General features: G+C 45.5%; 1 protein-coding gene across 1 annotated transcript in view; it reads left to right on the top strand.

Moving 5' to 3' along the window:
• Positions 1–22500, top strand: part of relt (RELT TNF receptor) — a 54470-nt gene that overhangs the window by 26287 nt on the left and 5683 nt on the right. Inside the window, exons 2-8 of the mRNA XM_064975282.1 lie at positions 4823–4897; positions 5011–5103; positions 10172–10356; positions 16020–16069; positions 16217–16504; positions 18957–19037; positions 21357–21435. Coding sequence (XP_064831354.1) covers positions 4823–4897; positions 5011–5103; positions 10172–10356; positions 16020–16069; positions 16217–16504; positions 18957–19037; positions 21357–21435 — 851 coding nt within the window. The remainder of the gene's footprint in view (positions 1–4822; positions 4898–5010; positions 5104–10171; positions 10357–16019; positions 16070–16216; positions 16505–18956; positions 19038–21356; positions 21436–22500) is intronic.

Below are 22500 nucleotides of genomic sequence, written 5' to 3'. Positions count from 1 at the left end.
CAGCTCAGTATACCCCTGTGTGTCTGACCTGTCTCTGCTATCAGCTCAGTATATCCCTGTGTGTCTGACCTGTCTCTGCTATCAGCTCAGTATACCCCTGTGTGTCTGACCTGTCTCTGCTATCAGCTCAGTATATCTGACCTGTCTCTACTATCAGCTCAGTATACCCCTGTGTGTCTGACCTGTCTCTACTATCAGCTCAGTAAACCCCTGTGTGTCTGACCTGTCTCTGCTATCAGCTCAGTATATCTGACCTGTCTCTGCTATCAGCTCAGTATACCCCTGTGTGTCTGACCTGTCTCTGCTATCAGCTCAGTATATCTGACCTGTCTCTGCTATCAGCTCAGTATACCCCTGTGTGTCTGACCTGTCTCTGCTATCAGCTCAGTATATCTGACCTGTCTCTGCTATCAGCTCAGTATAACCCTGTGTGTCTGACCTGTCTCTGCTATCAGCTCAGTATATCTGACCTGTCTCTGCTATCAGCTCAGTATACCCCTGTGTGTCTGACCTGTCTCTGCTATCAGCTCAGTATACCCCTGTGTGTCTGACCTGTCTCTGCTATCAGCTCAGTATATCTGACCTGTCTCTACTATTTGCTCAGTATATCTGACCTGTCTCTACTATCAGCTCAGTATATCTGACCTGTCTCTACTATCAGCTCAGTATATCTGACCTGTCTCTGCAATCAGCTCAGTATATCTGACCTGTCTGCTATCAGCTCAGTATATCTGACCTGTCAATGCTATCAGCTCAGTATATCTGATCTGTCTCTGCTATCAGCTCAGTATATCTGACCTGTCTCTGCTATCAGCTCATAATACCCGTGTGTGTTTGACCTGTCTCTGCTATCAGCTCAGTAAACCACTGGGTGTCTGACCTGTCTCTGCTATCAGCTCAGTAAACCCCTGTGTGTCTGACCTGTCTCTGCTATCAGCTCAGTATATCTGACCTGTCTCTGCTATCAGCTCAGTATATCTGACCTGTCTCTGCTATCAGCTCAGTATACCCCTGTGTGTCTGACCTGTCTCTAGTATCAGCTCAGTATATCTGACCTGTCTCTATCAGCTCAGTATATCTGACCTGTCTCTGCTATCAGCTCAGTATATCTGACCTCTCTCTGCTATCAGCTCAGTATATCTGACCTGTCTCTGCTATCAGCTCAGTATATCTGACCTGTCTCTACTATCAGCTCAGTATACCCCCTGTGTGTCTGACCTGTCTCTACTATCAGCTCAGTATATCTGACCTGTCTCTGCTATCAGCTCTGTAAACCCCTGTGTGTCTGACCTGTCTTTAGTATCAGCTCAGTATATCTGACCTGTCTCTACCAGTTCAGTATATCTGACCTGTCTCTGCTATCAGCTCAGTATATCTGACCTGTCTCTACTATCAGCTCAGTAAACCCCTGTGTGTCTGACCTGTCTCTAGTATCAGCTCAGTATATCTGACCTGTCTCTACCAGTTCAGTATATCTGACCTGTCTCTGCTATCAGCTCAGTATATCTGACCTGTCTCTGCTATCAGCTCAGTATACCCCTGTGTGTCTGACCTGTCTCTGCTATCAGCTCAGTATATCTGACCTGTCTCTACTATCAGCTCAGTAAAATCCTGTGTGTCTGACCTGTCTCTAATATCAGCTCAGTATATCTGACCTGTCTCTGCTATCAGCTCAGTATATCTGACCTGTCTCTGCTATCAGCTCAGTATATCTGACCTGTCTCTGCTATCAGCTCAGTATACCCCTGTGTGTCTGACCTGTCTCTACTATCAGCTCAGTATATCTGACCTGTCTCTACTATCAGCTCAGTAAACCCCTGTGTGTCTGACCTGTCTCTACTATCAGCTCAGTATATCTGACCTGTCTCTGCTATCAGCTCAGTATATCTGACCTGTCTCTGCTATCAGCTCAGTATATCTGACTTGTCTCTGCTATCAACTCAGTATACCCCTGTGTGTCTGACCTGTCTCTTCTATCAGCTCAGTATACCCCTTTGAGTCTGACCTGTCTCTGCTATCAGCTCAGTATACCCCTTTGAGTCTGACCTGTCTCTACTATCAGCTCAGTATATCTGACCTGTCTCTGCTATCAGCTCAGTATATCTGACCTGTCTCTGCTATCTGCTCAGTTCATCTGACCTGTCTCTGCTATCAGCTCAGTATACCCCTGTGTGTCTGACCTGTCTCTACTATCAGCTCAGTATATCTGACCTGTCTTTGCTATCAGCTCAGTATATCTGACCTGTCTCTGCTATCAGCTCAGTATATCTGACCTGTCTCTCTGCTATCAGCTCAGTATACCCCTGTGTGTCTGACCTGCCTCTACTATCAGCTCAGTATATCTGACCTGTCTCTACTATCAGCTCAGTAAACCCCTGTGTATCTGACCTGTCTCTACTATCAGCTCAGTATATCTGACCTGTCTCTATCAGCTCAGTATATCTGACCTGTCTCTGCTATCAGCTCAGTATACCCCTGTGTGTCTGACCTGTCTCTACTATCAGCTCAGTATACCCCTGTGAGTCTGGCCTGTCTCTACTATCAGCTCAGTATATCTGACATGTCTCTATCAGCTCAGTATATCTGACCTGTCTCTGCTATCAGCTCAGTATATCTGACCTGTCTCTGCCATCAGCTCAGTATATCTGACCTGTCTCTACTATCAGCTCAGTATACCCCTGTGTGTCTGACCTGTCTCTGCTATCAGCTCAGTATATCTGACCTGTCTCTACTATCAGCTCAGTATACCCCTGTGTGTCTGACCTGTGTCCACTGTCCATGAACTCTGTCTGTTACATCTAAATACTATTTACCAGCCAGAGCCTGTCTCTCAGTCAACGTTGTGACAGTATGTGTTATGTTGAGTTGTTACTAATGAATCAGGTGTGTGTCATGTTGAGTTGTTACTAATGATTCAGGCGTGTGTCATGTTGAGTTGTCACTAATGATTCAGGCGTGTGTCATGTTGAGTTGTCACTAATGATTCAGGCGTGTGTCATGTTGAGTTGTTACTAATGATTCAGGCGTGTGTCATGTTGAGTTGTCACTAATGATTCAGGCGTGTGTCATGTTGAGTTGTCACTAATGATTCAGGCGTGTGTCATGTTGAGTTGTTACTGTAATGATTCAGGCGTGTGTCATGTTGAGTTGTTACTGTAATGATTCAGGCGTGTGTCATGTTGAGTTGTTACTAATGAATCAGGCGTGTGTCATGTTGAGTTGTTACTAATGATTCAGGCGTGTGTCATGTTGAGTTGTCACTAATGATTCAGGCGTGTGTCATGTTGAGTTGTTACTAATGATTCAGGCGTGTGTCATGTTGAGTTGTCACTAATGATTCAGGCGTGTGTCATGTTGAGTTGTTACTAATGATTCAGGCGTGTGTCATGTTGAGTTGTCACTAATGAATCAGGCGTGTGTCATGTTGAGTTGTTAGTAATGAATCAGGCGTGTGTCATGTTGAGTTGTTAGTAATGAATCAGGCGTGTGTCATGTTGAGTTGTTACTGTAATGATTCAGGCGTGTGTCATGTTGAGTTGTTACTAATGAATCAGGCGTGTGTCATGTTGAGTTGTTACTAATGATTCAGGCGTGTGTCATGTTGAGTTGTTAGTAATGAATCAGGCGTGTGTCATGTTGAGTTGTTACTAATGATTCAGGCGTGTGTCATGTTGAGTTGTCACTAATGATTCAGGCGTGTGTCATGTTGAGTTGTTACTAATGATTCAGGCGTGTGTCATGTTGAGTTGTCACTAATGATTCAGGCGTGTGTCATGTTGAGTTGTTACTAATGATTCAGGCGTGTGTCATGTTGAGTTGTCACTCATGATTCAGGCGTGTGTCATGTTGAGTTGTCACTAATGATTCAGGCGTGTGTCATGTTGAGTTGTCACTAATGATTCAGGCGTGTGTCATGTTGAGTTGTTACTGTAATGATTCAGGCGTGTGTCATGTTGAGTTGTTACTAATGAATCAGGCGTGTGTCATGTTGAGTTGTCACTAATGATTCAGGCGTGTGTCATGTTGAGTTGTCACTAATGATTCAGGCGTGTGTCATGTTGAGTTGTTACTAATGATTCAGGCGTGTGTCATGTTGAGTTGTTACTAATGATTCAGGCGTGTGTCATGTTGAGTTGTCACTAATGTTTCAGGCGTGTATCATGTGGTTGCTGGAGGATCGTAATGTAATCAGAGGTTCTTTATCTCTTCAGGCAAAACCATACCTTTTGATTATGCATTCAATGTTCTCCGTGATTATAGCTCACCTGTTGTCCCATGATCCTCTCTGTTCTACCTGGCTACCTGTAGCTCACCTGTTGTCCCATGATCCTCTCTGTTCTACCTGGCTGCCTGTAGATCACCAGTTGTCCCATGATCCTCTCTGTTCTACTTGGCTACATGTAGCTCACCAGTTGTCCCATGATCTTCTCTGTTCTACCTGGCTGCCTGTAGCTCACCTGTTGTCCCATGATCCTCTCTGTTCTAATTGCCTGCCTGTAGCTCACCAGTTGTCCCATGACCCTCTCTGTTCTACTTAGCTGCCTGTAGCTCACCTGTTGTCCCATGAACCTCCCTGTTCTACCTGGCTGCCTGTAGCTCACCAGTTGTCCCATGAACCTCCCTGTTCTACCTGGCTGCCTGTAGCTCACCAGTTGTCCCATGATCCTCTCTGTTTTACCTAGCTGCCTGTAGATCACCAGTGCTCCCATGATCCTCTCTGTTCTACCTGGCTGCCTGTAGCTCACCAGTTGTCCCATGATCCTCTCTGTTCTACCTAGCTGCCTCTAGCTCACCAGTTGTCCCATGATCCTCTCTGTTCTAGGTCATATGTTCAGAGAAGAATACCTGGAAGAAGATGATGAACGACCTTTGCTGCTCAGCTCTTGTTCTTCTCATGGTACGTTTCTTTGTGTGTGTGTTTGTGTGTGTGTGTGTGTGTGTGTGTGTGTATGTGAGAGAGACGTGTGTGTGTCTCGTTATTTGTGTCACTGATCTGAGTGTGTATTCCAGGTGTTTTGCTCTGGAGGGACTGTAGCCGTGCAGTGTCCCTGGGGGGAGGGGTGTGTGTGTCTGCGGTGCCCCAGTGGCCAGGAGCTAATCAAGGTAGGACAGAAGCTCCCTAACTCACCTCTCATTACCCTGTCATCCTAACTCACCTCGCATGACCCTGTCATCCTAACTCACCTCTCATGACCCTGTCATCCTAACTCACCTCTCATGACCCTGTCATCCTAACTCACCTCTCATGACCCTGTCATCCTAACTCACCTCTCATGACCCTGTCATCCTAACTCACCTCTCATGACCCTGTCATCCTAACTCACCTCTCATGACCCTGTCATCCTAACTCACCTCTCATGACCCTGTCATCCTAACTCACCTCTCATGACCCTGTCATCCTAACTCACCTCTCATGACCCTGTCATCCTAACTCACCTCTCATGACCCTGTCATCCTAACTCACCTCTCATGACCCTGTCATCCTAACTCACCTCTCATGACCCTGTCATCCTAACTCACCTCTCATGACCCTGTCATCCTAACTCACCTCTCATGACCCTGGCATCCTAACTCACCTCTCATTACCCTGTCATCCTAACTCACCTCTCATTACCCTGTCATCCTAACTCACCTCTCATTACCCTGTCATCCTAACTCACCTCTCATTAAATCAAATAAAATGTATTTATATAGCCCTTCTTACATCAGCTGATATCTCAAAGTGCTGTACAGAAACCCAGCCTAAAACCCCAAACAGCAAGCAATGCAGATGTAGAAGCACGGTGGCTAGGAAAAACTCCCTAGAAAGGCCAAAACCTAGGAAGAAACCTAGAGAGGAACCAGGCTATGTGGGGTGGCCAGTCCTCTTCTGGCTGTGCCGGGTAGAGATTATAACAGAACATGGCCAAGATGTTCAAATGTTCATAAATGACCAGCATGGTCGAATAATAATAAGGCAGAACAGTTGAAACTGGAGCAGCAGCACGGCCAGGTGGACTGGGGACAGCAAGGAGTCATCATGTCAGGTAGTCATGGGGCATGGTCCTAGGGCTCAGGTCCTCCGAGAGAGAGAAAGAAAGAGAATTAGAGAGAGCATATGTGGGGTGGCCAGTCCTCTTCCGGCTGTGCCGGGTGGAGATTATAACAGAACATGGCCAAGATGTTCAAATGTTCATAAATGACCAGCTTGGTCAAATAATAATAATCACAGTGGTTGTAGAGGGTGCAGCAAGTCAGCTCCTCAGGAGTAAATGTCAGTTGGCTTTTCATAGCTGATCATTGAGAGTATCTCTACAACTCCTGCTGTCTCTAGAGAGTTGAAAACAGCAGGTCTGGGACAGGTAGCACGTCCGGTGAACGGGTCAGGGTTCCATAGCCGCAGGCAGAACAGTTGAAACTGGAGCAGCAGCACGGCCAGGTGGACTGGGGACAGCAATTAGTCATCATGCCAGGTAGTCCTGAGGCATGGTCTTAGGGCTCAGGTCCTCCTCCGAGAGAAAGAAAGACAGAATTAGAGAGAGCATACTTAAATTCACACAGGACACCGGATAAGACAGGACAATTACTCCAGATATAACAAACTGACCCTAGCCCCCCGACACATAAACTACTGCAGCATAAATACTGGAGGCTGAGACAGAAGGTGCCAGGAGACACTGTGGCCCCATCTGATGATACCCCCGGAAAGGGCCAAACAGGCAGGATGTAACCCCACCCACTTTGCCAAAGCACAGCCCCCACAACACTAGAGGGATATCTTCAACCACCAACTTACCATCCTGAGACAAGACCGAGTATAGCCCACAAAGATCTCCGCCACGGCACAACCCAAGTGGGGGCGCCAACCCAGACAGGAAGATCACGTCAGTGACTCAATCCACTCAAGTGACGCACCCCTCCTAGGTACGGCATGAAAAAGCACCAGTAAGCCAGTGACTCAGCCCCTGTAATAGGGTTAGAGGCAGAGAATCCCAGTGGAAAGAGGGGAAGCGGCCAGGCAGAGACAGCAAGGGTGGTTTGTTGCTCCAGAGCCTTTCCGTTCACCTTCACACTCCTGGGCCAGACTACACTCAATCATATGACCCACTGAAGAGATGAGTCTTCAGTAAAGACTTAAAGGTTGAGACCGAGTCTGTGTCTCTCACATGGGTAGGCAGACCATTCCATAAAAATGGAGCTCTATAGGAGAAAGACCTGCCTCCAGCTGTTTGCTTAGAAATTCTAGGGACAATTAGGAGGCCTGCGTCTTGTGACCGTAGCGCACGTGTAGGTATGTACGGCAGGACCAAATCGGAAAGATAGGTAGGAGCAAGCCCATGTAATGCTTTGTAGGTTAGCAGTAAAACCCTGAAATTAGCCCTAGTCTTAACAGGAAGCCAGTGTAGGGAAGCTTTTGGTTCAAGTCAGTATTCTAGCAGCCATATTTAGCACTAACTGAAGTTTATTTAGTGCTTTATCCGGGTAGCCAGAAAGTAGAAGTAACAAAAGCATGGATTAATTTTTCTGCATCATTTTTGGACAGAATTCTTCTGATTTTTGCAATGTTACATAGATTGAAACAGTCTTGATATGTTCGTCAAAAGAGAGATCAGGGTCCAGAGTAATGCTGAGGTCCTTCACAGTTTTATTTGAGATGACTGTACAACCATCAAGAGTAATTGTCAGATTCAACAGAAGATCTCTTTGTTTCTTGGGACATAGAACGAGCATTTCTGTTTTGTTCGAGTTTAAAAGTAGAACATTTTGCAGCCATCCACTTCCTTACAGTGGGGCAAAAAAGTATTTAGTCAGCCACCAATTGTGCAAGTTCTCCCACTTAAAAGGATGAGAGAGGCCTGTAATTTTCATCATAGGTACACTTCAACTATGACAGACAAAATGAGAAAATAAAATCCAGAAAATCACATTGTAGGATTTTTAATGAATTTATTTGCAAATTATGGTGGAAAATAAGTATTTGGTCACCTACAAACAAGCAAGATTTCTGGCTCTCACAGACCTGTAACTTCTTCTTTAAGAGGCTCCTCTGTCCTCCACTCGTTACCTGTATTAATGGCACATGTTTGAACTTGTTATCAGTATAAAAGACACCTATCCACAACCTCAAACAGTCACACTCCAAACTCTACTATGGCCAAGACCAAAGAGCTGTCAAAGGACACCAGAAACAAAATTGGAGACCTGAACCAGACTGGGAAGACAGAATCTGCAATAGGTAAGCAGCTTTGTTTGAAGAAATCAACTGTGGGAGCAATTATTAGGAAATGGAAGACATACAAAACCACTGATAATCTCCAGCGATCTGGGGCTCCACGCAAGATCTCAGCCCGTGGGGTCAAAATGATCACAAGTACGGTGAGCAAAAATCCCAGAACCACACGGGGAGACCTAGTGAATGACCTGCAGAGAGCTGGGACCAAAGTAACAAAGCCTACCATCAGTAACACACGACGCCGCCAGGGACTCAAATCCTGCAGTGCCAGACGTGTACCCCTGCTTAAGCCAGTACATGTCCAGGCCCGTCTGAAGTTTGCTAGAGAACATTTGGATGATCCAGAAGAAGATTGGGAGAATGTCATATGGTCAGATGAAACCAAAATATAACTTTTTGGGAAAAACTCAACTCGTCGTGTTTGGAGGAGAAAGAATGCTGAGTTGCATCCAAAGAACACCATACCTACTGTGAAGCATGGGGGTCGAAACATCATGCTTTGGGGCTGTTTTTCTGAAAAGGGACCAGGACGACTGATCCGTGTAAAGGAAAGAATGAATGGGGCCATGTATCATGAGATTTTGAGTGAAAACCTCCTATCAGCAAGGGCATTGAAGATGAAATGTGGCTGGGTCTTTCAGCATGACAATGATCCCAAACACACGGGCAACGAAGGAGTGGCTTCGTAAGAAGCATTTCAAGGTCCTGGAGTGGCCTTGCCAGTCTCCAGATCTCAACCCCATAGAAAATCTTTAGAAGGAGTTGAAAGTCCGTGTTGCCCAGCAACAGCCCCAAAACAGCACTGCTCTAGAGGAGATCTGCATGGAGGAATGGGCCAAAATACCAGCAACAGTGTGAAGACTTACAGAAAACGTTTGACCTCTGACCTCTGTCATTTGTTGGCAAAGGGGTATATAACAAAGTATTGAGATAAACTGTTGTTATTGACCAAATACTTATTTTCCACCAGAATTTGCAAATAAATTCATAAAAAATCCTACAATGTATTTTCTGGATTTTTCTCATTTTGTCTGTCATAGTTGAAGTGTACCTATGATGACATTTAGGCCTCTCTCATCTTTTTAAGTGGGAGAACTTGCACAATTGGTGACTGACAAAATACTTTTTTGCCCCACTGTACATATATTATTTTTATATAAAGTATACAGTATATTTATATATACAGTATATTATACATTTATATATATAAAGTATATATATATATATATATATATATATATAATATATACAGTATATTATACATTTATATATATACAGTATATTTATATAGTATATATATATATACATATATATATACTATATAAATATACTGTATATATATAAATGTATAATATACTGTATATATATATATAAAGTATACAGTTTATATATACATTTACATATATATACATTTATATATATACAGTATATTTATATAGTATATTTATATATATTTATATAGTGTATATATATAGATGTATATATAGATATTTAGTATACATATATGTGTATATATATATACATAAATATATATACAGTATATATATATATATATATATATAAAAATATATATATACTGTATATATATTTATATATATATGTATATATATTTATACTGTATATATATATATATATATATATATATATATATATACTGTATATATATATTTATATACTGTATATATATAAGTATATATATATGTATATATATATATATATATATGTATATATATATATATGTATATATGTATATGTATATATATATATATATATGTATAATTTCATGCACAATTTCATATGAAACCGAAAAATAGGTTATGTATCTTAGTTCCTTCCCAGAACGTCAGTGTTTGTTATTTTGGAACATCTTATTGAACACAGAACCACTGAAGTGTATGTGTGTAATACCAGTGGTTCATCTACTCTGTTCTGAGATGTGAAGATGTTTTCTCCTGCCAGGCTTGCGGGCAGGTCAAGGGACCAGGCGATGTGGTGCAATGTCAGGCTTGTCCAGCGGGCACGTTTTCAGACGGCTATGACTCTGATCAATGCCGTCCACACTCCTCCTGCGGGGTCCTCAACAAAATGGTTGTGACCTCTGGTACATCACACTCTGATGCTGTCTGCGGAGACTGCCTGTCTGGGTATGTATCCCCATACTACCCTCTCCCTGTTCCTCAATATGAGGAGACAAAACTACCCTCTCCCTGTTCCTCAATATGAGGACACAAAACTACCCTCTCCCTGTTCCTCAATATGAGGAGACAAAACTACCCTCTCCCTGTGTATCTCAATATGAGGAGACAAAACTACCCTCTCCCTGTTCCTCAATATGAGGAGACAAAACTACCCTCTCCCTGTGTATCTCAATATGAGGAGACAAAACTACCCTCTCCCTGTTCCTCAATATGAGGAGACAAAACTACCCTCTCCCTGTGTATCTCAATATGAGGAGACTAAACTACCCTCTCCCTGTTCCTCAATATAAGGAGGCAAAACTACCCTCTCCCTGTTCCTCAATATGAGGAGACAAAACTACCCTCTCCCTGTTCCTCAATATGAGGAGACAATACTACCCTCTCCCTGTTCCTCAATATGAGGAGACTAAACTACCCTCTCCCTGTTCCTCAATATGAGGAGACAAAACTACCCTCTCCCTGTTCCTCAATATGAGGAGACTAAACTACCCTCTCCCTGTTCCTCAATATGAGGAGACAATACTACCCTCTCCCTGTTCCTCAATATGAGGAGACTAAACTACCCTCTCCCTGTTCCTCAATACGAGGAGACAAAACTACCCTCTCCCTGTTCCTCAATATGAGGAGACAAAACTACCCTCTCCCTGTTCCTCAATATGAGGAGACAAAACTACCCTCTCCCTGTTCCTCAATATGAGGAGACTAAACTACCCTCTACCTGTTCCTCAATATGAGGAGACAATACTACCCTCTCCCTGTTCCTCAATATGAGGAAACTAAACTAACCTCTCCCTGTTCCTCAATATGATGAGACAAAACTAACCTCTCCCTGTGTATCTCAATATGATGAGACAAAACTAACCTCTCCCTGTGTATCTCAATATGATGAGACAAAACTAACCTCTCCCTGTGTATCTCAATATGAGGAGACAAAACTACCCTCTCTCTGTTCCTCAATATGAGGAGACTAAACTACCCTCTCCCTGTTCCTCAATATGAGGAGACCCTCTCCCTGTTCCTCATGAGGAGACGACAACTCCTCTCCTGTTCCTCAATACTACCCTCTCCCTGTTCCTCAATATGAGGAGACAAAACTACCCTCTCCCTGTTCCTCAATATGAGGAGACAAAACTACCCTCTCCCTGTTCCTCAATATGAGGAGACAATACTACCCTCTCCCTGTTCCTCAATATGATGAGACAAAACTACCCTCTCCCTGTTCCTCAATATGATGAGACAAAACTACCCTCTCCCTGTTCCTCAATATTAGGAGGCAAAACTACCCTCTCCCTGTTCCTCAATATGATGAGACAATTCTACCCTCTCCCTGTTCCTCAATATGATGAGACAAAACTACCCTCTCCCTGTTCCTCAATATGAGGAGACAATACTATCCCTCTCCCTGTGTATCTCAATATGAGGAGACAAAACTAACCTCTCCCTGTTCCTCAATATCAGGAGACAAAACTACCCTCTCCCTGTTCCTCAATATGATGAGACAAAACTACCCTCTCCCTGTTCCTCAATATTAGGAGACTAAACTACCCTCTCCCTGTTCCTCAATATGAGGAGACTAAACTACCCTCTCCCTGTTCCTCAATATGAGGAGACAAAACTACCCTCTCCCTGTTCCTCAATATGAGGAGACAATACTACCCTCTCCCTGTGTATCTCAACATGAGGAGACAAAACTACCCTCTCCCTGTTCCTCAATATGAGGAGACTAAACTACCCTCTCCCTGTTCCTCAATATGAGGAGACTAAACTACCCTCTCCCTGTTCCTCAATATGAGGAGACAATACTACCCTCTCCCTGTTCCTCAATATGAGGAGACAAAACTACCCTCTCCCTGTTCCTCAATATGAGGAGACAAAACTACCCTCTCCCTGTTCCTCAATATGATGAGACAATACTACCCTCTCCCTGTTCCTCAATATGAGGAGACAAAACTACCCTCTCCCTGTTCCTCAATATGAGGAGACAAAACTACCCTCTCCCTGTTCCTCAATATGATGAGACAATACTACCCTCTCCCTGTTCCTCAATATGAGGAGACAAAACTACCCTCTCCCTGTTCCTCAATATGAGGAGACAAAACTACCCTCTCCCTGTTCCTCAATATGAGGAGACAAAACTACCCTCTCCCTGTTCCTCAATATGAGGAGACAAAACGACCCTCTCCCTGTTCCTCAATATGATGAGACAATACTACCCTCTCCCTGTTCCTCAATATGAGGAGACAAAACTACCCTCTCCCTGTTCCTCAATATGAGGAGACAAAACTACCCTCTCCCTGTTCCTCAATATGATGAGACAATACTACCCTCTCCCTGTTCCTCAATATGAGGAGACAAAACTACCCTCTCCCTGTTCCTCAATATGAGGAGACAAAACTACCCTCTCCCTGTTCCTCAATATGATGAGACAATACTACCCTCTCCCTGTTCCTCAATATGAGGAGACAAAACTACCCTCTCCCTGTTCCTCAATATGAGGAGACAAAACTACCCTCTCCCTGTTCCTCAATATGAGGAGACAAAACTACCCTCTCCCTGTTCCTCAATATGAGGAGACAAAACGACCCTCTCCCTGTTCCTCAATATGATGAGACAATACTACCCTCTCTCTGTTCCTCAATATGAGGAGACTAAACTACCCTCTCCCTGTTCCTCAATATGAGGAGACAAAACTACCCTCTCCCTGTTCCTCAATATGAGGAGACAATACTACCCTCTCCCTGTTCCTCAATATGAGGAGACAAAACTACCCTCTCCCTGTTCCACAATATGAGGAGACAAAACTACCCTCTCCCTGTTCCTCAATATGATGAGACAAAACTACCCTCTCCCTGTTCCTCAATATGATGAGACAAAACTACCCTCTCCCTGTTCCTCAATATGATGAGACAAAACTACCCTCTCCCTGTTCCTCAATATTAGGAGGCAAAACTACCCTCTCCCTGTTCCTCAATATGAGGAGACAAAACTACCCTCTCCCTGTTCCTCAATATGATGAGACAAAACTACCCTCTCCCTGTTCCTCAATATGATGAGACAATACTACCCTCTCCCTGTTCCTCAATATGAGGAGACAAAACTACCCTCTCCCTGTTCCTCAATATGAGGAGACAATACTACCCTCTCCCTGTTCCTCAATATGAGGAGACAAAACTAACTTCTCCCTGTTCCTCAATATGAGGAGACAAAACTACCCTCTCCCTGTTCCTCAATATGATGAGACAATACTACCCTCTCCCTGTTCCTCAATATGAGGAGACAAAACTAACTTCTCCCTGTTCCTCAATATGAGGAGACAAAACTACCCTCTCTCTGTTCCTCAATATGAGGAGACTAAACTACCCTCTCCCTGTTCCTCAATATGATGAGACAATACTACCCTCTCCCTGTTCCTCAATATGAGGAGACAAAACTACCCTCTCCCTGTTCCTCAATATGAGGAGACAAAACTACCCTCTCCCTGTTCCTCAATATGAGGAGACAAAACTACCCTCTCCCTGTTCCTCAATATGAGGAGACAAAACTACCCTCTCCCTGTTCCTCAATATGATGAGACAAAACTACCCTCTCCCTGTTCCTCAATATGAGGAGACAATACTACCCTCTCCCTGTTCCTCAATACGAGGAGACAAAACGACCCTCTCCCTGTTTCTTCAATATGAGGAGACAAAACGACCCTCTCCCTGTTCCTCAATATGAGGAGACAATACTACCCTCTCCCTGTTCCTCAATATGAGGAGACAAAACTACCCTCTCCCTGTTCCTCAATATGAGGAGACAAAACTACCCTCTCCCTGTTCCACAATATGAGGAGACAATACTACCCTCTCCCTGTGTATCTCAATATGAGGAGACAAAACTACCCTCTCCCTGTTCCTCAATATGAGGAGACAAAACTACCCTCTCCCTGTTCCACAATATGAGGAGACAATACTACCCTCTCCCTGTGTATCTCAATATGAGGAGACTAAACTACCCTCTCCCTGTTCCTCAATATGATGAGACAATACTACCCTCTCCCTGTTCCTCAATATGAGGAGACAAAACTACCCTCTCCCTGTTCCTCAATATGAGGAGACAAAACTACCCTCTCCCTGTTCCTCAATATGAGGAGACAAAACTACCCTCTCCCTGTTCCTCAATATGAGGAGACAAAACTACCCTCTCCCTGTTCCTCAATATGAGGAGACAAAACTACCCTCTCCCTGTTCCTCAATATGAGGAGACAAAACTACCCTCTCTCTGTTCCTCAATATGAGGAGACAATACTACCCTCTCCCTGTTCCTCAATATGAGGAGACAAAACGACCCTCTCCCTGTTCCTCAATATGAGGAGACAAAACTACCCTCTCCCTGTTCCTCAATATGATGAGACAATTCTACCCTCTCCCTGTTCCTCAATATGAGGAGACTAAACTACCCTCTCCCTGTTCCTCAATATGAGGAGACTAAACTACCCTCTCCCTGTTCCTCAATATGAGGAGACAAAACTACCCTCTCCCTGTTCCTCGATATGAGGAGACAAAACTACCCTCTCCCTGTTCCTCAAGATGAGGAGAATAAACTACCCTCTCCCTGTTCCTCAATATGAGGAGACTAAACTACCCTCTCCCTGTTCCTCAATATGAGGAGACAAAACTACCCTCTCCCTGTTCCTCAATATGAGGAGGCAATACTACCCTCTCCCTGTTCCTCAATATGAGGAGACAAAACTACCCTCTCCCTGTTCCTCAATATGATGAGACAAAACTACCCTCTCCCTGTTCCTCAATATGAGGAGACAATACTACCCTCTCCCTGTTCCTCAATATGAGGAGACAAAACTACCCTCTCCCTGTTCCTCAATATGAGGAGACAAAACTACCCTCTCCCTGTTCCACAATATGAGGAGACAATACTACCCTCTCCCTGTGTATCTCAATATGAGGAGACAAAACTACCCTCTCCCTGTTCCTCAATATGAGGAGACAAAACTACCCTCTCCCTGTTCCACAATATGAGGAGACAATACTACCCTCTCCCTGTGTATCTCAATATGAGGAGACTAAACTACCCTCTCCCTGTTCCTCAATATGATGAGACAATACTACCCTCTCCCTGTTCCTCAATATGAGGAGACAAAACTACCCTCTCCCTGTTCCTCAATATGAGGAGACAAAACTACCCTCTCCCTGTTCCACAATATGAGGAGACAATACTACCCTCTCCCTGTGTATCTCAATATGAGGAGACTAAACTACCCTCTCCCTGTTCCTCAATATGATGAGACAATACTACCCTCTCCCTGTTCCTCAATATGAGGAGACAAAACTACCCTCTCCCTGTTCCTCAATATGAGGAGACAAAACTACCCTCTCCCTGTTCCTCAATATGAGGAGACAAAACTACCCTCTCCCTGTTCCTCAATATGAGGAGACAATACTACCCTCTCCCTGTGTATCTCAATATATACCAAACAAGTGCAACAAGCATGTTCTTTCTTCCTAAAAATGTAATGACTAAAATGTAAATATAACATGGGACCATGAAATGAATCCACTTTTATGATAACACGATATTGTTGTGATATTAATATTGTTTGGTGCCTCTAGGTTCCACCCCACTGCTGGGCGGACAGCCTCCACCCTGGTCTGTGTGAGAGGTGAGTGTGGACAGAAACAACATCACACCAACAAATAGTCATCTACTGTGATTATGTTTCCACTGGTTGAATAATGGTTTTAACAGGGTCATATTCTCTCTCTCCCCCTCATGTCTCTGTTTCTCTCTGTCCTTCCCAAAACCCTAGCTCCCCCTTATCTCTCCCCAGCCCCCCCGGCCCAGTCGACCCACGTGCGCGTGGTGCGTACGGTAGGTAAGGGTTTGGCGGGCAGCGGCGGCCTGCCGGTGAACAGTACGGCAGTGCAGAATCTGGAGGAGAAGAGGACAGAGTATGCAGTGTTCGTCCTGGTGCCAATCTTCTGTGTGATGGGACTCCTGGGGATCCTCATCTGTAATATCCTCAAGAAGAAAGGATACCACTGTACTGCTGAGAAGGAGGGAGGAGACGAGGAGAATGCCACACCACAGAAAGAGGGTGAGAGAGAAAGAGAGACAGAGTTAGGGAGAGAGAGACATGCCAGAGTTAAAACCTTTGGTTTTCAGATGTAAGAATGTTTTTATACCTCCTCACCTTAAGTTATATTGACATGTCTTGGCCTTTCACCTTTCACCTGAATCCACATGTCTAGTAGGATCAAGATAATCCTGGAAAACTGTCCGAATCGCTACATTTGAGTTAAAAGAAAACGCAAAATCGACATTCAATCCTGATTGGATTACCAAATCCTTATCCCTATCCGGAGAATCACAATCAAATTTTACAGTTTTGAAAAAACCCTGATTCTAACATTTAATCCTATCCGATTGCTGAAATCTTCTCAGTCAACATTTGAAATCTGTCCCTGGACAGTAAACCTGAATCCTCAGACTCACTGTTGCAGATCTGACAGATTTACAGGTAAAGGGGATACACATGGGCGTCACACGTCCTGTCACACACTGGGAAGCAGGTCTCTACAGAACACAAGGAGGCTCCTGAATAAGCATACCGATATCTCTCCAAGGGCAGTGATGTAGATCCTCTGATACAGACGACAGCTCCATCTCTCACAATCACAGGGCACAAACAAATCCCGTTTTTCTTTCAGCCCTTTTCATAAACAGTAGTCATGTTAGACTATAAGCCATGTAACGAGGGTGTGGTGGGGAAGCTAATAACTCTGACGCAAAGGGAACACATGCTAATCCCCTTAAGATCAGATGGAATTCCATAACACACACACACACACACACACACACACACACACACACACACACACACACACACACACACACACACACACACACACACACACACACACACACACACACACACACACACACACACACACACACTCCCAATCCCAATCTGGTTGGCATTGCCTTTGTATCTCTTGCTCTGCGTTGATGCATGATGATCACAGTGAGGAGAGAGTGTATCTTTATTTGATTGTGTGTGTGTGTGTGTGGCACCAGCTGTGTTTGATGACACAGCTGTCTCTACAATCGGCCTGGCCTTACAGCGTCGTCTCTGTTGGCAACTGTTTATGTTTCCTGTTGCTGTGTCCATGCTTACCTCCGCTACACTGTCACACCAGGGCTGGACTTGTTTATCTTGTTTTCTCCCTCTTCCTGTCTGATGTTGCTAGTGTCTCAGTCTCCATCCCCTTGTGAAACCGTAGCTGCCCTGTAGCATGGAGAAACTCCCTCTCGCCCTCCCCTCCTGCTTCTCTCCCTCTCTACGAGGAACAAGACACTATCAGTCTATCTCTAATATCCCAGATCAATTATTCAATGTCTCCTCTCCTTTCCTCTTCCTCATATCACCCACTTCTCCTTTCCTTTCCTCTCCCGTCTCTCTCTCTCTCTCTCTCTCTCTTTCCTTCTCTCTCTCCTCTCTCTTTTATTCTCTCTATCCCTCTCTCTCTTTATTTATTCCTTTTTTTCTTCTCTCTCCTTCTCTATCTCCCTCTCTCTCCCTCTCCTTCTCTCTCTCCCTCTCCTTCTCTCTCTCCTCTCTCTCTCTCTCTCTCTCTCTCTCTCTCCTCTCTCTCTCTCTCTCTCTCTCTCCCTCTCTCTCCCTCTCCCTCTCCTTCTCTCTCTCCCTCTCCTTCTCTCTCTCTCCCTCTCCTTCTCTCTCTCCCTCTCCCTCTCCTCTCCCTCCCTCTCCTTCTCTCTCTGCCTCTCCTTCTCCTCTCTCTCTCTCCCTCTCCCTCTGTCTCTCCCTCTGTCTCTCCCTCTGTCTCTCTCTATGTCTCTCTTTCTTCTCTCTCTGCAGCTGAGTTAGCTATTCTAGTGCCTCCATCTGTTCGCTTCTTGCATCTATTCTGTTGGTTGCTCTCATACAAGGACCGTCAGCCTTATGAGAGAGAGAGGAGGGCAGATAGAGAATAGGAGAATAAAACATATTTAGTTATAGGGAGCAAGAGAGAAATGTGGAATGAAATAGACAGAGACACAGAGACAGAGAGAGAGAGACAGAGAGAGAGAGACAGAGAGAGAGAGACAGAGCGACAGAGAGAGAGAGAGACGGAGAGAGAGAGAGAGACAGAGAGAGAATAGTTGAGAACTAGGGAGATTTAGCAAGCTTAATCAGCTCTGTTGGTGTACACAGCCCTAAAGTTGTCTGACATACCATCCCACTGACGTCTCTATTCAGTCACTCCAACACACATCACACATTCACACAGGGAGAGTCTCTCATTTCCAGAGCTTTTTCTTTATTGAGTTGAAAAGTAATTTTGGTTCAATTCCCTGTGGAATAGTTTATTATTTCTAAGATGAATCCCAGTGTTGTCCCTATTTAGTTCTCTGGTAGCCTACTTTCACATGACCTGTCATTATCTCTGGGTAGTCAACAGTAATGTTGAATGTTTCTCTCCCTATATTTACCCCCCCCCCCCTCTCTCTCTCTCTCTCCCTCTCTTTCTCCCCCTCTCTCTCTGTAGGTAACGGTTGTCCCTACATCGTAGATGACCCTAATGAAGACACCATCAGTGTTCTGGTACGCCTCATCACAGAGAAGAAAGGTACCAGTCCCTTTATGATGATGTCAATGCTTCTTCTGATTTCATAGGCCTGATCCTAGAGCAGCCCCTAGCCCTTTCCTGATCCTAGAGCAGCCCCTAGCCCTTTCCTGATCCTAGAGCAGCCCCTAGCCCTTTCCTGATCCTAGAGCAGCCCCTAGCCCTTTCCTGATCCTAGAGCAGCCCCTAGCCCTTTCCTGATCCTAGAGCAGCCCCTAGCCCTTTCCTGATCCTAGAGCAGCCCCTAGCCCTTTCCTGATCCTAGAGCAGCCCCTAGCCCTTTCCTGATCCTAGAGCAGCCCCTAGCCCTTTCCTGATCCTAGAGCAGCCCCTGGCCCTTTCCTGATCCTAGAGCAGCCCCTGGCCCTTTCCTGATCCTAGAGCAGCTCCTAGCCCTTTCCTGATCCTAGAGCAGCTCCTAGCCCTTTCCTGATCCTAGAGCAGCCCCTAGCCCTTTCCTGATCCTAGTGCAGCCCCTAGCCCTTTCCTGATCCTAGAGCAGCCCCTAGCCCTTTCCTGATCCTAGAGCAGCCCCTAGCCCTTTCCTGATCCTAGAGCAGCCCCTAGCCCTTTCCTGATCCTAGAGCAGCCCCTAGCCCTTTCCTGATCCTAGAGCAGCCCCTAGCCCTTTCCTGATCCTAGTGCAGCCCCTAGCCCTTTCCTGATCCTAGAGCAGCCCCTAGCCCTTTCCTGATCCTAGAGCAGCCCCTAGCCCTTTCCTGATCCTAGAGCAGCCCCTAGCCCTTTCCTGATCCTAGAGCAGCCCCTAGCCCTTTCCTGATCCTAGAGCAGCCCCTAGCCCTTTCCTGATCCTAGTGCAGCCCCTAGCCCTTTCCTGATCCTAGAGCAGCCCCTAGCCCTTTCCTGATCCTAGAGCAGCCCCTAGCCCTTTCCTGATCCTAGAGCAGCCCCTAGCCTAGAGCAGCCCCTAGCCCTTTCCTGATCCTAGAGCAGCTCCTAGCCCTTTCCTGATCCTAGAGCAGCCCCTAGCCCTTTCCTGATCCTAGAGCAGCCCCTAGCCCTTTCCTGATCCTAGAGCAGCTCCTAGCCCTTTCCTGATCCTAGAGCAGCTCCTAGCCCTTTCCTGATCCTAGAGCAGCCCCTAGCCCTTTCCTGATCCTAGTGCAGCCCCTAGCCCTTTCCTGATCCTAGAGCAGCCCCTAGCCCTTTCCTGATCCTAGAGCAGCCCCTAGCCCTTTCCTGATCCTAGAGCAGCCCCTAGCCCTTTCCTGATCCTAGAGCAGCCCCTAGCCCTTTCCTGATCCTAGAGCAGCCCCTAGCCCTTTCCTGATCCTAGTGCAGCCCCTAGCCCTTTCCTGATCCTAGAGCAGCCCCTAGCCCTTTCCTGATCCTAGAGCAGCCCCTGGCCCTTTCCTGATCCTAGTGCAGCCCCTGGCCCTTTCCTGATCCTAGAGCAGCCCCTGGCCCTTTCCTGATCCTAGAGCAGCCCCTGGCCCTTTCCTGATCCTAGAGCAGCCCCTAGCCTAGAGCAGGCCCTAGCCCTTTCCTGATCCTAGAGCAGCCCCTAGCCCTTTCCTGATCCTAGAGCAGCCCCTAGCCCTTTCCTGATCCTAGAGCAGCCCCTAGCCCTTTCCTGATCCTAGAGCAGCCCCTAGCCCTTTCCTGATCCTAGTGCAGCCCCTAGCCCTTTCCTGATCCTAGTGCAGCCCCTAGCCCTTTCCTGATCCTAGAGCAGCCCCTAGCCTAGAGCAGCCCCTAGCCCTTTCCTGATCCTAGAGCAGCCCCTAGCCCTTTCCTGATCCTAGAGCAGCCCCTAGCCCTTTCCTGATCCTAGTGCAGCCCCTAGCCCTTTCCTGATCCTAGAGAAGCCCCTAGCCCTTTCCTGATCCTAGAGCAGCCCCTAGCCCTTTCCTGATCCTAGAGCAGCCCCTAGCCCTTTCCTGATCCTAGAGCAGCCCCTAGCCCTTTACCAGTTGTGCAAAACAACAACGCTGTAAGCTCTTCTAGCCCACTACAAGGCCCAGGTTAAGCCACGTTACTTCCTCCTATACAGTCTCTTCAGATCTGCAAACACAGAAAGACGGCTCTGCTCCGTGAAACCACTAACTGCCTCTATGAATAGCAGCGTATTCATTTCCCTGCTGTGGGACTCTAACACTATTGATCTAACACTATTGATCTAACACTATTGATCGATTGAGTTACTGTGGTGAGTGCTGTCATCACACTTGATTTGATTTCCCTAAGGAATCCCCACGTGTGTGTGTGTGTGTGTGTGTGTGTGTGTGTGCGTGCGTGCGTGCGTAATCACTCATGCAGCTGTTCTCTGTAGTATTTGCTGAAGCGCTGTATGTGTTGTAGAGAATGCTGCTGCCCTGGAGGAGCTGCTATTGGAGTACGAGAGTAAACAGATGGACATCAGCAAAGCCTCCTCAATCAAGTGAGAACCCTGTATATAATACATACCTTAGTGTTCTGGGTCAGAGCAATGACCCTGCCTAGACAATACATACCTTAGTGTTCTGGGTCAGAGCAATGACCCTGCCTAGACAATACATACCTTAGTGTTCTGGGTCAGAGCAATGACCCTGCCTAGACAATACATACCTTAGTGTTGTGGGTCAGAGCAATGACCCTGCCTAGACAATACATACCTTAGTGTTCTGGGTCAGAGCAATGACCCTGCCTAGACAATACATACCTTAGTGTTCTGGGTCAGAGCAATGACCCTGCCTAGACAATACATACCTTAGTGTTGTGGGTCAGAGCAATGACCCTGCCTAGACAATACATACCTTAGTGTTCTGGGTCAGAGCAATGACCCTGCCTAGACAATACATACCTTAGTGTTCTGGGTCAGAGCAATGACCCTGCCTAGACAATACATACCTTAGTGTTGTGGGTCAGAGCAATGACCCTGCCTAGACAATACATACCTTAGTGTTGTGGGTCAGAGTAATGACCCTGCCTAGACAATACATACCTTAGTGTTCTGGGTCAGAGCAATGACCCTGCCTAGACAATACATACCTGACTCAGTCGTACTGCTGAAAGGTAAAAGAAATGCCTGTATATATGAATGGACAAAAGCCATTGATCACATGGCAACACTCATTCCTTTAGAAGGGTTGCAAAGCTACCGGTAATTTACCAAACTTACTGGAATCTTCAGTCATTTTGGTAATTACCAGAAAATCTAGGGCAATCTATTGTAACTTTGGTCATTTACACTTGACTTTCCCACCAGTCTGAGACCAAAACATTAGCAACAAATATATTTTGACATAGTAAAGTAAATAAAAGTGTGTAAAAAATATATTTCATGCGGAAATCCTCATATTAAACACCAATGGTATTCACTAAGTTGATGGTTCATATATTGATGGTTTGTATATTTCATATATTGTACATGTGATAAGACCACACAGAGGGCCAGAGATGATAAGACACCTGTGATAATATGAAGTATCCCAAACGGGCCACTAGATGTATTGTGATAGATACA

The sequence above is a fragment of the Oncorhynchus masou genome, chromosome 9, assembly GCF_036934945.1.
Source record: "Oncorhynchus masou masou isolate Uvic2021 chromosome 9, UVic_Omas_1.1, whole genome shotgun sequence".
NCBI classification, from domain to species: Eukaryota; Metazoa; Chordata; class Actinopteri; order Salmoniformes; family Salmonidae; genus Oncorhynchus; species Oncorhynchus masou.
Note: the sequence above shows the minus strand (reverse complement) of the source record. Positions and strands in the feature narration are given on the sequence as shown.